The 13,241-nt window shown below is 36.1% G+C and overlaps 1 protein-coding gene across 1 annotated transcript in view; it reads left to right on the top strand.

Annotated features, from left to right (window-relative positions):
* TNPO1 (transportin 1) overlaps positions 1 to 13,241 on the top strand; it is an 84,007-nt gene that overhangs the window by 32,466 nt on the left and 38,300 nt on the right. Inside the window, exons 2-4 of the mRNA XM_028139626.2 lie at positions 3,950 to 4,063; positions 6,749 to 6,824; positions 11,210 to 11,359. Coding sequence (XP_027995427.1) covers positions 3,950 to 4,063; positions 6,749 to 6,824; positions 11,210 to 11,359 — 340 coding nt within the window. The remainder of the gene's footprint in view (positions 1 to 3,949; positions 4,064 to 6,748; positions 6,825 to 11,209; positions 11,360 to 13,241) is intronic.

Below are 13,241 nucleotides of genomic sequence, written 5' to 3'. Positions count from 1 at the left end.
ATAACTCTGAATAGTAAGAAGGAGTTTGCCAACTGGTCAAATTTAAAGAGGAAATTCCAGATCAGCAATCCCTATTCAGATGCTCAGAGGTATAGAAGGTGCAGTTGATGTTGCTGCTGGAGCATAAAGTTGGAGGTTGAGTGGTAAGAGACTAAAGTTGTCCCTAAAGGGGACAACTCTTTATGCACCAGATCATAAAGAGCCTCTTTCATGAATAGAAGTTAGATTTTATCTTGTAGGCATTAGAACCCATTGATGTAACAATTAAAACTGCTGTATTTTAAATCATACTGTATGCCAAGCAGGTACCTATAATCCTATTACAGAGTTGGTATATTATCATTTTATAGTTGGGGGACTGGGCTCAGGGGGATTAACTGTCTAGGTTTTCACAGCTACTAGGTGGAAGAACTAGGATTTAAACTTAGTGGGTTGAATCCAGACCTCCTGCCTGCTTTTTAAACTATATTTTACCACCCCTTCAACAGGGAAGAAACTAGATGTTTTTACTTTTATCAACCAGTCTGGCATTGTTACCTCATATCATTCTCAGCTATAATTTAGGTTTTTTATGTACATTTAAATTCTTAAATAGTTTGGGACTCTTAAGATTTAGTCTTCTGAAAGCCCAAAATGATATCTTACAATAACTTACCTCTTGCAGGATACTTTTTATCCTGGTACCATCTTCTATCCTAGATAGTTCAAAAACTGTCTTGGCTTATTGAAATACCTTTTTTTGGGGGGAGGGGGGGTCACCATTGAATGTTATGTACCTATCAGCATAATTTAAATACTCTAAAAGAGAAAAATTTGAAGTACTACTCCCCTTTTTTGGAAACATTTAGACCTGTCTTCAACATGCAGAAAGAATAATTATTTAAAGAAAATCTAGTATTAATCTTGATATTCTAGTTAATTAATATAGATACAGTTTACTATTTAAATTATTTCTGCCTCATAGTTCTGGTGTGCTTAGTTAGCTTGAAGTACTTCAGACATTATTTAAATAACCCTGTGATCTCCTAATTTTAAAGGTTGTTAAAATGTGGTAAGTTCCACAGATAGAGGTGATAATAGTTGCACAACAATGAGAATGTACTAAATACCACTGAACTGTACAATTAAAATGGTTAAAATGCAAAATTTTATAATTAAGTATATTTTACCACAATAAAATAAAAGTATGGAAGTGCAAAGTGGCCTGAGATCTCTTATCAAGATATTACCAGTCAAGTATTTTTGAGAGCCTTTATTCCAGATAACTTTGAGTAAGGTGTGAGGGAACAGTTTATCTCAGTCCCCCTATCCCATCATCATAGGCTGATCATACTAAATGTTCTTAATACTAAGTTGTTTAAAAAGAAAAAGACTTCTGTTTATTTGAGTGCAAGGACAAAGAAGGAAGGGCGGTAATGATATTATGGGGCAGTTATCCTCAGGATGGATATGGTGAAGATGCCTTTCGGGCTTGGCTGGTATTGAGCCCCGCTTTAGTTTCTTGTTCAGAAGGGAAACTAAGGAGTTAAATAAGCTATCCAAATGTCACCTCCACAGGTTGATGTGCATATAGCAGCTCCAACTCATAACTGTGGCTCAGACTTTTAGGTTCCCCAACCACCCCCATTCCAGTATCAGGAGAAATTAAATTTTTAGCCATTAGATTCACACACAAAATTAGAAGAATGTGCTGATGAATATATGGGAAACATTTATTACTGGTAAGTATGAATTGCATAACTGTTTTTAGAAAGTAATCTGTAAATAACTTTGAAATTTTTAAGTACACATACTTTTGGCCTAATACTTCCACTAGGTTGCCACTACTTTGTAGGGACATTAGTACAAGAATGTTTTTTGCTGTGTTCTTCATAGTGGCAAAAAAGTAGAAGCAACCCGGAAGCCAGTCAACAAACAATTGAACAAATTATTTTCTATTGATTCCAAAGACCAATGTGATCTATTAAAATGTGAGTTAAATCTGTATGCAATGACTTGTAATGATGGCCTTGCTATATTATGTGTTAAAAAAATTATAGAGTTAATAGTGTAGTATGTAATATGTTCTTTAAAAAAAACTACAACTATATGTATGTGTGAAACTAGGGAAAGGTGTGAAAATATTTTTAAAGTTTCTGAAGTATAAAAGAAAAAAGGGAAGGGGAAAGCTCTATAATGATAGAAATTAATAGAGATTACTTTGGGGTGGGTTGATGACAGAATGGGTACAAAGAGAAACCTTGATACAGATAATCATCTATATATCTTGATGTGGGCATTGGTTACACAGGTATGTTCATAAAAATCCATCTAGTATGCTTAAGATACAGGTATATATACATATTATATCAATCAAAAGTTTATTAAAATAATGGCACAGCAATACAATGGAATGCTATTAATGCTATTTTTTTATAATACTTTAAATACTTAATATTATAAGGTTGGGCAAGAAACAGGACGATCTCATTCTAAAATATAACGTACATATAAACATAAAAAGTGAAGACTGGAATAAAAACACTACAATATTATTAATAGATATTATGTTCCGATGATCTTTTTTTTTGTTTTAAATACGGCAGTTTTGGGGGGTTGGGTTGTTTAGGAAGTCTGTAGAAGGTGGTGAGCAAAGCTGGATTACAGGATATTAAGCAGAAAATAAGGGTGAAGAAGGAGAGAGGAAAAGGTTAAAAGAAAAGAAAATAATGCTAATGAGAGATGCAGTAAAGTCTGTTTTTTTAACCCCTACTAGGAAGGTACTCGTAGGAAGGGACTAATTTCAGCTGTCAAACCATCACGTAGTAGTAGGGCCAAATGAAAAATCCTCTCCTTCAGCAGACTCAATTTGTTTTTTTTACAAATAATTCATGCTTTATACTTAAGTTTTGTTTTTAAGCATTTACTTTTAATGGAACTTTCATTGATACAATAGTTTCAATTGATTATCACAGATGCAACTTGTATAAGAAACCTATATTCTCCTCCTAATCTTTTGGTTAATTTGCTCAGATCTTTTTTGTCCCATGGTTGCCACATGAGGCAAATAATACCTCCCCAATGAGAGAATCAAATAAGAAAATATAAGAAAACACTTTAATAAAATTAAACACTATCAATTGTAAATTTCAGTATTTTTCTTGTTTTTCCTTCAGCCCAGAACCCTTAGTTGTGAAAAGTGGTTATTTCAGATGGAATTTATTTCACATAATAAGACTTCAAAACTTGAACTTTATTTTAGGAAATAATGGAAATAATATATTTAAAAAATCAAGTTCTGCAAATGTAAATGCAACATTTAGTGTTTATTGAGGTGTGAGTTGTGATTGCAGTGCATTTTTAATATTTGAGACTATTAGTATTTGGTTTTGTATATCAAATTGAAATGTAAACATTTTTATTTCTGCTCAGTACTGTTGAGCTGTCAGGGGAATTAGCTCGTTTTTTGTTGTTTTTTCCTGTTTCAGTCATCCATTTTGCACCATGTTAACTTAAAATGACTAATAACCAAATTTAGATCTCTTAGTGTTTTCGCGGGTTGATAAGGATTTGACTTCTAATTATCCCGTAAATCATTAATAATCTGACGGAACTCGAGTTGGATAGGGTTGAAGAAAACTGCGTGGCATTAGGACCCAGGGGCTCCCGTGAGCGGATCTGGGGCCAGATTGCAAATTCGCGGTGACTCAGTCTGGTCGGTTCCTTGCGCTCGGCGGCCGCGGCGGCTGGAGCAGCAGATATTGGCGGCCGGACTGCCAGGATCAGTTCCCCCGGGTTTCGCGGTCGGAGACTTCCTTCAGGGCACCCAGACAGGTCCGAGGCGTCTGGGGAGCGCAGGGGTCGTTCGGGCGGGGAGGAAGGGGTTGCTCGGCGCGGGAAGCCCTCGGGCCTGTGCATGGGGAGTAGTAACATTTGCTCCGTCTCTTCCTGTCTCTGGCTTTATTTGCAGCAAACCAAAATGGAGTATGAGTGGAAACCTGACGAGCAAGGACTTCAGCAAATCCTGCAGCTGCTGAAGGAGTCCCAGTCCCCAGACACCACCATCCAGAGAACCGTGCAACAAGTATCCTTCCCGAGGCCTCGCCGCCGCCCGCGCAGCTGGCCCCGCCGGGCCCGCTCCCGGCGCGGGGTGGCTCCCGCCGCCCCTCCCCCTCCTCCCGCTCCCCGGATCCCTCCGCCCTCCGCCCGCCTGCGGGAGGAGGCCCGCCCGCCACCGCCGCTGCCCGGCCCGAGCCCCGCGCACGCGGCCCTTGTGCTCGATTCCGGGCCGCCGACTTCCGGGCCGCGCGAGGCAGGGGCTCCGGGCCGCCGCCCACGATTGCGACCGGTGCGCCTATCGGGCCGCCACGTCCCGGCCCGCCCACCGCTGGCCTGCGGAGGGGGTGGGGAGCAGCGCGGGCGGCATGGCCGGGTGCGGACCCCGGCGGCCCGGCCCACACCACGCTCCTGGCCCGGTTGGGCCTGCGGGCTGAGCGAGAGGCCAGGTGGTGGGCGCTGCTGGAGCGGCGGGGCTCCCGCCGAGCGTCCGGCCAGAAATGGGGTGGAGCTGGCGCGGGGTTTGAACTGCCGCCGTTTGGGGCCCGGGGTTACTTCCAGGCCCTTTCCCTGAAAGGGTTGGAGACGTAGAGGTGGGGGCTTTCAGACCTCGTCCCTGGGCTGTTCGTACTAACACCTGTTGCTGGCTCCCAAATGAGATTTTCTTTTTAAATCTTTGGCTCAAGGATGTCTGTTCAATTATCTAAGCTTTTATGGAGTTAGCTGGTGTAGCGGTCCTATTGCTACGATTTTAGAGACAGAAAGGATTAGAGAAGAAGCAAAACCTGCTGTGTGTGCTTTCAGTAGTGCCCTAAACTGTGGACAACGGGTGAATTCTAATTGGAGCCAATAAAGGAAACAAATTCACTCACCTGATCATAAATAACCTTTTTATCTCTGTTATTTAAGACCAAAGAAGTTAATTCAGAAAAACTTGTCTATTTTTGCAAAAACGTCTCTTGGTGTTTATTGTTAATAGGTAGCAAAATTTACTAAATATGGAATTTGGTAAGTAAGCTACTTTAGTGTAGTTTGGGCTTAATTAAATTTAAGACGGTAAAGGAAATTGTGTGTGTGTGTGTGTGTGTGTACATCAAAAAGAAAGCACCATAAGTTTCAAAGAAGTACTGCATTGCTGTAACTTCAAATCTTAGCTTCTTGGTTATTGTGCTGTGCTGCTCATTTAAAAATGGAAGTCTGCTTGAATTTTTTTTTAAGCCATTTTGTTTGAATACTGTTAATACCAAGGGAAGAATAGTAGTTTTGGGGTTTGTTGGAGCTTGTATCCTAAACCCTATTATGGCGCAGTCAATTTGTGTTATAACTCTGAGAATGATAGAAGATATTTAATGAATTGAACATTAAATGACAATTTTTTAAGTTAGCCAAGCCCTAAACCACATTGTAATTTTTAATATAGCACTGAATATCATACTTTCTTGTTTTAATACGTATTTACTAAATACCTTTTATATGCCTGGTACTGTACTTGGGCTAACAATCAAATTTAAAGTTTATTCTGTGTACCTGGAGCATTGTTTGCCATCTATCCATCTTCGTAAGGAACAAGTTAAATTTCAGTAGATAGAGGCGACCAGTTTTAAAAATCCACACTACTCTGTATTTTCAAAGTGCCTAATGATGAATTTGTTCTTTTGTGTCTCTTTAGGAAAGAATGTATCAATGTTTTTGTTTTTATTTTTTTTGTATAGGCTTGAGAGCTTTTTGAAAGATCATTGTAATAATAGTATGTATAGATAGTGGCTGTTCTAAGAAAGTAAACCTTGTCAGGAAATATTTATGAGAAATTACTAGCCTATTTAGTCGTGGCCATTCACTAAAAAACGAAGTCAGTGGGTTTTTCTTGGACAAAGTAGTCAATCACACGTTGGAATTTTTCTAGATAGTGATTTTGCTAGTTAGTTTACATTTTGACCACTAAATATTGAGGGTATTCCAGTATGTAATAAATAGATAATACAGTGTACCTTGAGTTTGTATCATGTATTTAATGTTTTAATAAAGTTAGGTCCATTGAGTAAAAACACGAATATTTCTGTCTATTAAAACACAATTAAGGTGTTAGTAAAAAGCATAATAGAGATTAAGAGGGCTTGAAGACAAAACACTATTATTTCATTGTTGACTGCAAACAGGATAAAATACCTGCATATTTGTACCACGGAAAATGTTAAATCCTGGGGGTGGTAAACAATTATAGCACTATTGCAGTGTAGTAATTTCATAATACTGACTTTATGTAATAAAATTGGATATATAGGCTTGTGCATAAATGACATTTAATCTTAATGTTTGAACTCTGAAGAACAAATGAGTAATAAAAGCCCTTTTTAAGTTAAAAATATTTTTGGTTGGGGTTTTTAAAGTTCAAAGAAATTCTATTTTGAAAAATAATTTTGTGATTTTGAGCATGCCGAAGATGGAACTTGGCTTATGTTGTATTGGGTATAATTGACATAAAATATTAAGTTTAATATTTCAGCCAAAAAACACCTAAGAGATTTGTTTAACACAACCACTAGTGTGTTCTTAGAGTAGCATATTGGTGGTTTTAATAAGATAACTTGATTCTTTAAAAAAACATGCAAAGCTAAAAATACCACAAAAAGGAATTCTTGATTTTACATTTAAAATATTCAATTTTTTTTCTTAGATTACATTGAGAAGTTTCCTTAACTACTGTTTGTTCTAGAAACTGGAACAACTCAATCAATATCCAGATTTTAACAACTACCTGATTTTTGTTCTGACAAAATTAAAATCTGAAGGTAAGTAGGGTCTGTGTTAATAACTACGAAAAATGTCTGTAGGGCCTGTTAAAATATACTGGGAATTATTAATTTCAAAGGATTTCCTTTTGTAGTAACCACCTGCTTTAGAGATGTGAAATAAGCAAAGAGATTTGAGTTACTATACTACTCTAAGCATTTAGATGCTTATTAGTAAGCATTCATTTGTTAATTGAATTGTTTTTTGATAAATTCCCTCATTCTTTGCAAATGAAAAGAGTGTTGCAAAGTCTGCTTTGGGATTTTGCTTCAATCCTTGTACAAGAATGGCATAAAGATTTATTCTTTATTCCTTTTAATACACAGAATGAATACAGGATTTACTAATATATGTGTGTTTGTAGAAAACAGTTGAAAGTGCATATAACCAAAATGAAAAATCACTTATAATTCCATCACCAGAGATAAGTAATTAATCGCTTGATTAATTCTGCCCTCTCTACCCTCTTTTAGATGGATATACACTATTTTAAAGTTTAATGAAAAAAATGGGAACATCTTATAGATACTTGTAATTTTTTAAAAACTTGTAACATTATACATTAGTTTATTAACTATTCTTCTATAAATCTTAAATTTAAATTACTTCTGTGACAATTTAAAGCCTGAAAATTTGTGTGATTTTTAAATGACAGTCGTTGGATTTTTTTTTTTCTTTAATATACTTCTTTGCCAGGTATTTTGTAGGCTCAGAGGCAATAGAAGTGAGCAAAATAAACAAGAATCTTTGCCCTTATGGAGCTTACCTTGTAGTGAGAGGTATTCATAGAGTTCTTTGAATTGAATATTCCCTTCTTGGAACATTGTCAGATACAGAAAGCACTCAGATATTTATTGCCCTGTAAATGAAAGTACTGTAATATCCTGTTCAGTGATTAGTGTTTCAGAAGCCATAGTGCAATTAGTAAAAACACTGCATTTGGAGTTAGGAAATAAGTCTCAGGCTCGGACACATTTACCTCTTTTTTTCAGCTATAAAATGCCTGTGTTAGACTACTAGACCAAGGTTTGAGCTCCAAGCTCTAGTCGGTTAATGGCCTTAGTGCGTAGTAAAATCTCCCTAATAAATTGTATTCAGATTTTAATAATCCACATACAGTAGAGTGAATTATTTTGAATTATTTTTGAATAATATTCTAAATTGTAGGGGTTTTAATTTGTGATTGAGGAATGTAATAGAAGCTTCAAACTTTCTAACCCTACTTTTTAAGAAACTAGAAATTCCATCAGCATATCTTTAACGTAAATTAATATTCCTAGTTTGATAAGTGTACTTATAATTTTTTTTTTGGTGAATCCTTACCTGAGGATATTTTTACCATTGATTTTTAGAGAGAGTAGAAGGGAGGGGGGGAGAGGGAGGGAGGAGAGAGAGAGAGAGAGAGACCGACCGACCTAACCTAGACGTGAGACACATCAGGCCTGCAACCCAGGTACATGTCCTTGACTGGGAATCAAACCCTGTTTGGTCTGCAAGCTAACGCTCTAACCATTGAGCACAACTGGCCAGGGTGATACATTGTTTTGTTTTGTTTTTTTTTAATTTCTTTATTGTTTAAAGTATTAGATATGTCTCCTTTCCCCCCCATTGGATACATTGTTTCTTAATAAAGTATATTTTCCCTGTATATTACAATAGTTGGTAGTTAAATCAATGCTATTTGTTTTTGTTACCATATGTTTTTTCCTAAGCTTTTATATCAGCTTTTTATTCTTTCTTTCTTTCTTTCTTTCTTTCTTTTTATTGATTTCAGAGAGAGGGGGAGATAGAAACATCAGTGATGAGAGAGAATCATTGATCAGCTGCCTCCTGCATGCCCCCCACCGGAGATCGAGCCGCAACCTAGGCATATTTATTCCCTTTACCGGAATCGAACCCAGGACCCTTCAATCCTCAGGCCGACACTCTTATCCATTGAGCCAAACCAGCTAGGGCAATGCTATTTGTTTTTAAAAGAACTTACTTAGTAAATGAATATTTCTAATGTGATTCACTTGAAAATTTTAAGCTTATTTCACCAAGCTTTCTACTCTTGTCATGTCCTCATCCTAAATTCCAAATATTAAGATGGTTAAAATATTATACTCTTTCTCAAAGCTTTCTTGGTGTATAAGGTACATCAGAAGTACTTGAAAAAGCAGACAAAAGCAAGAGAAGTTGGTGTAACTGCCTTCAAAAAGACCTATTAGTTACAAAACCACAAAATGTTGGAAAGGATTTTATTCAGGTTTTCCAGACACTAACTAAAAGGTATTTCTTGCCCTGGCGGTGTAGCTCAGTTGGTTAGAGCATCATCCCAATACGCCAAGGTGCGGGTTTTGATTCCCAATCAGGGCACATACAAAGAGTCAAACAATGAATGCATGGAAGAACAAATCGATGTAGTTGATGTTTCTATGTGTGTGTGTGTGTGTGTGTTTACACTGAATGGTGGAGTAAAAGTTTAAATCTGGAAGAGACCTCAGAAATGAGCTCATCTACTAGTAATTCCCTCACTTTACAAATGAGCAAAATGAAGCCCAGTGAAGTAAAGTCTTACTTTTTTTTTTTTTTTTTTTTTTTATAAAAGACAATGGTTACTTGGTGGCTTTATTAAATGGATTTTGGACAGAGGATATTTTTCATTTTAATTAAAAATATTTTAATATAAAATATTTAAAATAAAAATTTTAAATCATTTCACTTTATGTTGTATATTGAAACCCTTCATCTTGTAACCTTTATTGTAAAAATAATGTAGTGGTCCTAGTCGGTTTGGCTCAGTGGGCAAAGCATCGGGCTGTGGATTGAAGGGTCCCGGGTTCGATTGCGGTCAAGAGCACATACCTCAGCTGCAGGCTTGAATCCCCAGCCTTGGTTGGGGCATGTGCAGGAGGCAACCAATCAAAGTCTCTCACACTGAAGTTTCTCTCCCTCCCTCCCTTCCACTCTTTCTAAAAATCAATAGAAAAATATCCGTGGGTGAGGATTAACAACAAAACAAAACAACATAGTGTATTTCTTGTAAATAAATACACATGCCATTTAAAATAAAATCATGTGACTGAACTAATGGGCTAACCCAGTGTTCGGCAAACCACGGCTCGGAAAGAACATTTTAAATGGTGATATAAAATCTCTGGCTATATTGCTGTGGTGGCCTGAATGGGGTTTAAATGCAAAGAAACTTGGCTCTCTTTTACCTCTCTATGTGTTTTACCCTTGACGATTTCAGTGCCAGTCAGATTTTAGGAGCGTACTACTAAATGGAACAAGCTTGGGTATTTTATTTTTTAATAAGGTATGTGAAATAATAGTGCTGTAAAGCATATTCTGTTCAACATACCAGCTCTGTGTGTCTTCTAGCCCTTTGAGGAGGGTGAAACTATGCAATGCATCAAGTGTAGGCTCTGGAGCCAGACCCCTGAGGTTGATATTTGGCTTCCCCACTTAGCTCTGTGTGACTTTGGCAAAGGCCTCAGCTTCTTCAGTTGTGCAGTGGGAATAATTGCCATCTCATGAGGTTGTGAGGATTAAATGCAAACTACTTGCAAAGCACTTAGCAGTGGTTAGTACCTGATAAACATTCAGAAGATGTTAACTATTGCTAATATTGTTGATGGTGATGCTAGTTGGTAAGATCAGTTATAGTCTACAGGTATTAAATTGCTTCTTGAACATGTAAACCTATGGACTAAATGATTTTTAAAAGTAAATTCTGTTTTTAAGATACTTTTGGAAATTTTAAACTTGTTTTACTCCCCTCCCTTTTTTTTTTAGCTCAGAGGCAAGTGAAAAACTTGGTATAAATGAACGGCAGTTATTTGTATGTGAAGGTGACCCCATATATTCTTTGTCCACTTGATTTTTAATGGGATATTTTTAGTAACTAATACTTTCAGATCTGTAATTTGATGTTTATATCAGGTTTCAATAAAGCTTTAGTACAGTGGTCATATATAAAGTAAATTAACTCTTAAACTAAATTAATGGTTCTCAACCCAGTGCAATTCCTCTCCCTCAATTTCCCCCAGAATTTGACATTAACTGGAAACATTTTCAGTTGTCACAACTTGGAGAAAGGATACTGGCATCTATGGCCAGTGATAATGCTGACGATCTTACAGTGCACAGAACAGCACCCCACAACAAAGAATTATTTGGCCCAAAATGTCAATAGTGCCAAGGTTGAGAAACCCTGAACTATAAAATCATGGAGCTAATCTTTTGAAATCATTTATTATATATTTTTCCTGGTTATAGCAAAATTATTGAAATATTGTAATCAGTTGTTGAATGCAAATATTTTTAAAGTTACTGTTCTTGATAACATTTTAAAATGAAAATGACTTTAAAACTCAGTACTGTTGTCATTTTACTACAGATGAACCCACACGATCATTGAGTGGTCTCATTTTGAAGAATAATGTGAAAGCTCATTTTCAGAACTTCCCAAATGGCGTAACAGACTTTATTAAAAGCGAATGTCTAAACAATATTGGTGACTCCTCTCCTCTGATTAGAGCCACCGTAGGTAAGTTATATTGTTAAAATTTTGCTTATCTTGTTTGTAACTGGGTTGTTTTTTTATATGATACACGATTTTCATAGGAATTTCATCCATTTCAAGTTAAATTGTGATGGGGAAATTTTTCATTGCTACTCTTAAATGCTTTGTATATGTTTACGATTACAGTAAAAGTTCTCTTGTCCAGTGAGACCCAAGGGTCCCTGGTAGTTGCTTAGTCAAAGTTGGTGAAAATGAGGCATTAATAAGTGGTAATAATTTAGGACCACTGCCTTTTCTTTGAGTTGGTTTGTGATTTTATTATTTCAGTCAACAGCCTTTAATGTGTTTATACACTTGTGGGAAATTTTCTATAGAATTAGTGCATAGAAGTGGCATTTACTGGGTCAAAGTGTGTTTTTTAAACATTTAAAATTTAATAGGTATTGCTGAGCATACCAATTTTTACTCCCATCTTTTTGTACACAGAAAATTAAAATTTCTCACTTTTTGCAACTATATTAGGCATTAGAAGACTTTTCAGTAGTAGATAAGATTATATGGAGCCAGATAAATTTGAATTTATTAGTCTGTCAACATTCTTCAATCTCTCCTAGCAGAAATAATGAATGTTAGCGGTCTATTAGTGCCAGGGTGTTACTTAAGTTTATTTTTTATTATTGCTTGTTTTAAGACCACTTGGTTTCATTTAGGCAGATCTGAGCTTTCTCTTTTTCTCAGTTCTTTTATATTTTAACTTCGGGAAAGAATAATTGGCAGAAGGTACAGACCTATTTAAGTCTTGCTGCTTTTTTGACTTACTACACATCTATTATAGTAAGGCTGATATCTTTAAAATGCTATCCATATATTAACCCTTACCACATAATTTAAATTTTTTTAGCTAAGAATAAATATTGACCAACAACTTTACATTTTGTAGCTCTTTACCATTGAGAACAGCCTTCTCAAGAATAATGGTAGAAAAATTCAAAGAGAATTCATTCACACAAATAGTGGAATTTGCTATTTAGTAGTAATCATTAAGCATTTACTGTATAACAAGTATTTTGTGTGCATATCTCTCTGAATTCTCAAAATAACTATTAAAAAGAGCACTATTAAAAAATGTTTTACAAATTAGTATTTTGAAGCTTAGAGTACCTATAATTTGCCTATCAGAGTTTATACTCTTATTAGATAAAAGGATCTATAATTGGCAAGTATATAACTTTGTTACTAATATAAAATTTACTAAGGCAGAGAAAAAGATTAACACAAACTTTTTGTTTGTGTTAATACAAAACTTTGTTACATATGTGTGTAACTATCACAACTAAGCTGCACTACACAGTTGAAATAATCTAGTCACAATGGCATTGTCAGTGTGTGCCACTCAGTTCTCCCAGATCACCTTGCCAGTGATTCATCCTTGATCCAGTAAGTGGGAAACTTTCCATTTTCTCTCTCCATACCTACCGTATTTTCTGGCGTATAAGACGACTTTTTAACCCAGGAAAATCTCAAAAGTCGGGGGTCATCTTATAGGCCGGGTATATCCCAAACTCTATATTTTACCTGGAAAAGTTGGGGGTCGTCTTATATGCTGGAAAATACGGTACGTCCCTCCATGGCTATGATCCTAGGTTAAGCTGGGGAGTTGTTATTAACTTCTTGATGTATTTTTATTTGAATGTGGCAGACTCATACTCCTCACCCAGTAATACATGATACTAACATTTTTGTACATGTTTTATTCTTTTGTAATTTCTATAAAACAGGAGTGATTTTAATTAGTGGAACTATTCTTGGAGAGGAGCAAGTTGTAGTCTTCTGTACAGATACTTGTTAAAAATAAAAAAGGGTAAAGTGTTTAAAAAAAACCAGGTTAGAAACAGATCTGATTTAT

Source organism: Eptesicus fuscus, chromosome 4 (genome assembly GCF_027574615.1).
Source record: "Eptesicus fuscus isolate TK198812 chromosome 4, DD_ASM_mEF_20220401, whole genome shotgun sequence".
Taxonomy (NCBI): domain Eukaryota; kingdom Metazoa; phylum Chordata; class Mammalia; order Chiroptera; family Vespertilionidae; genus Eptesicus; species Eptesicus fuscus.
Note: the sequence above shows the minus strand (reverse complement) of the source record. Positions and strands in the feature narration are given on the sequence as shown.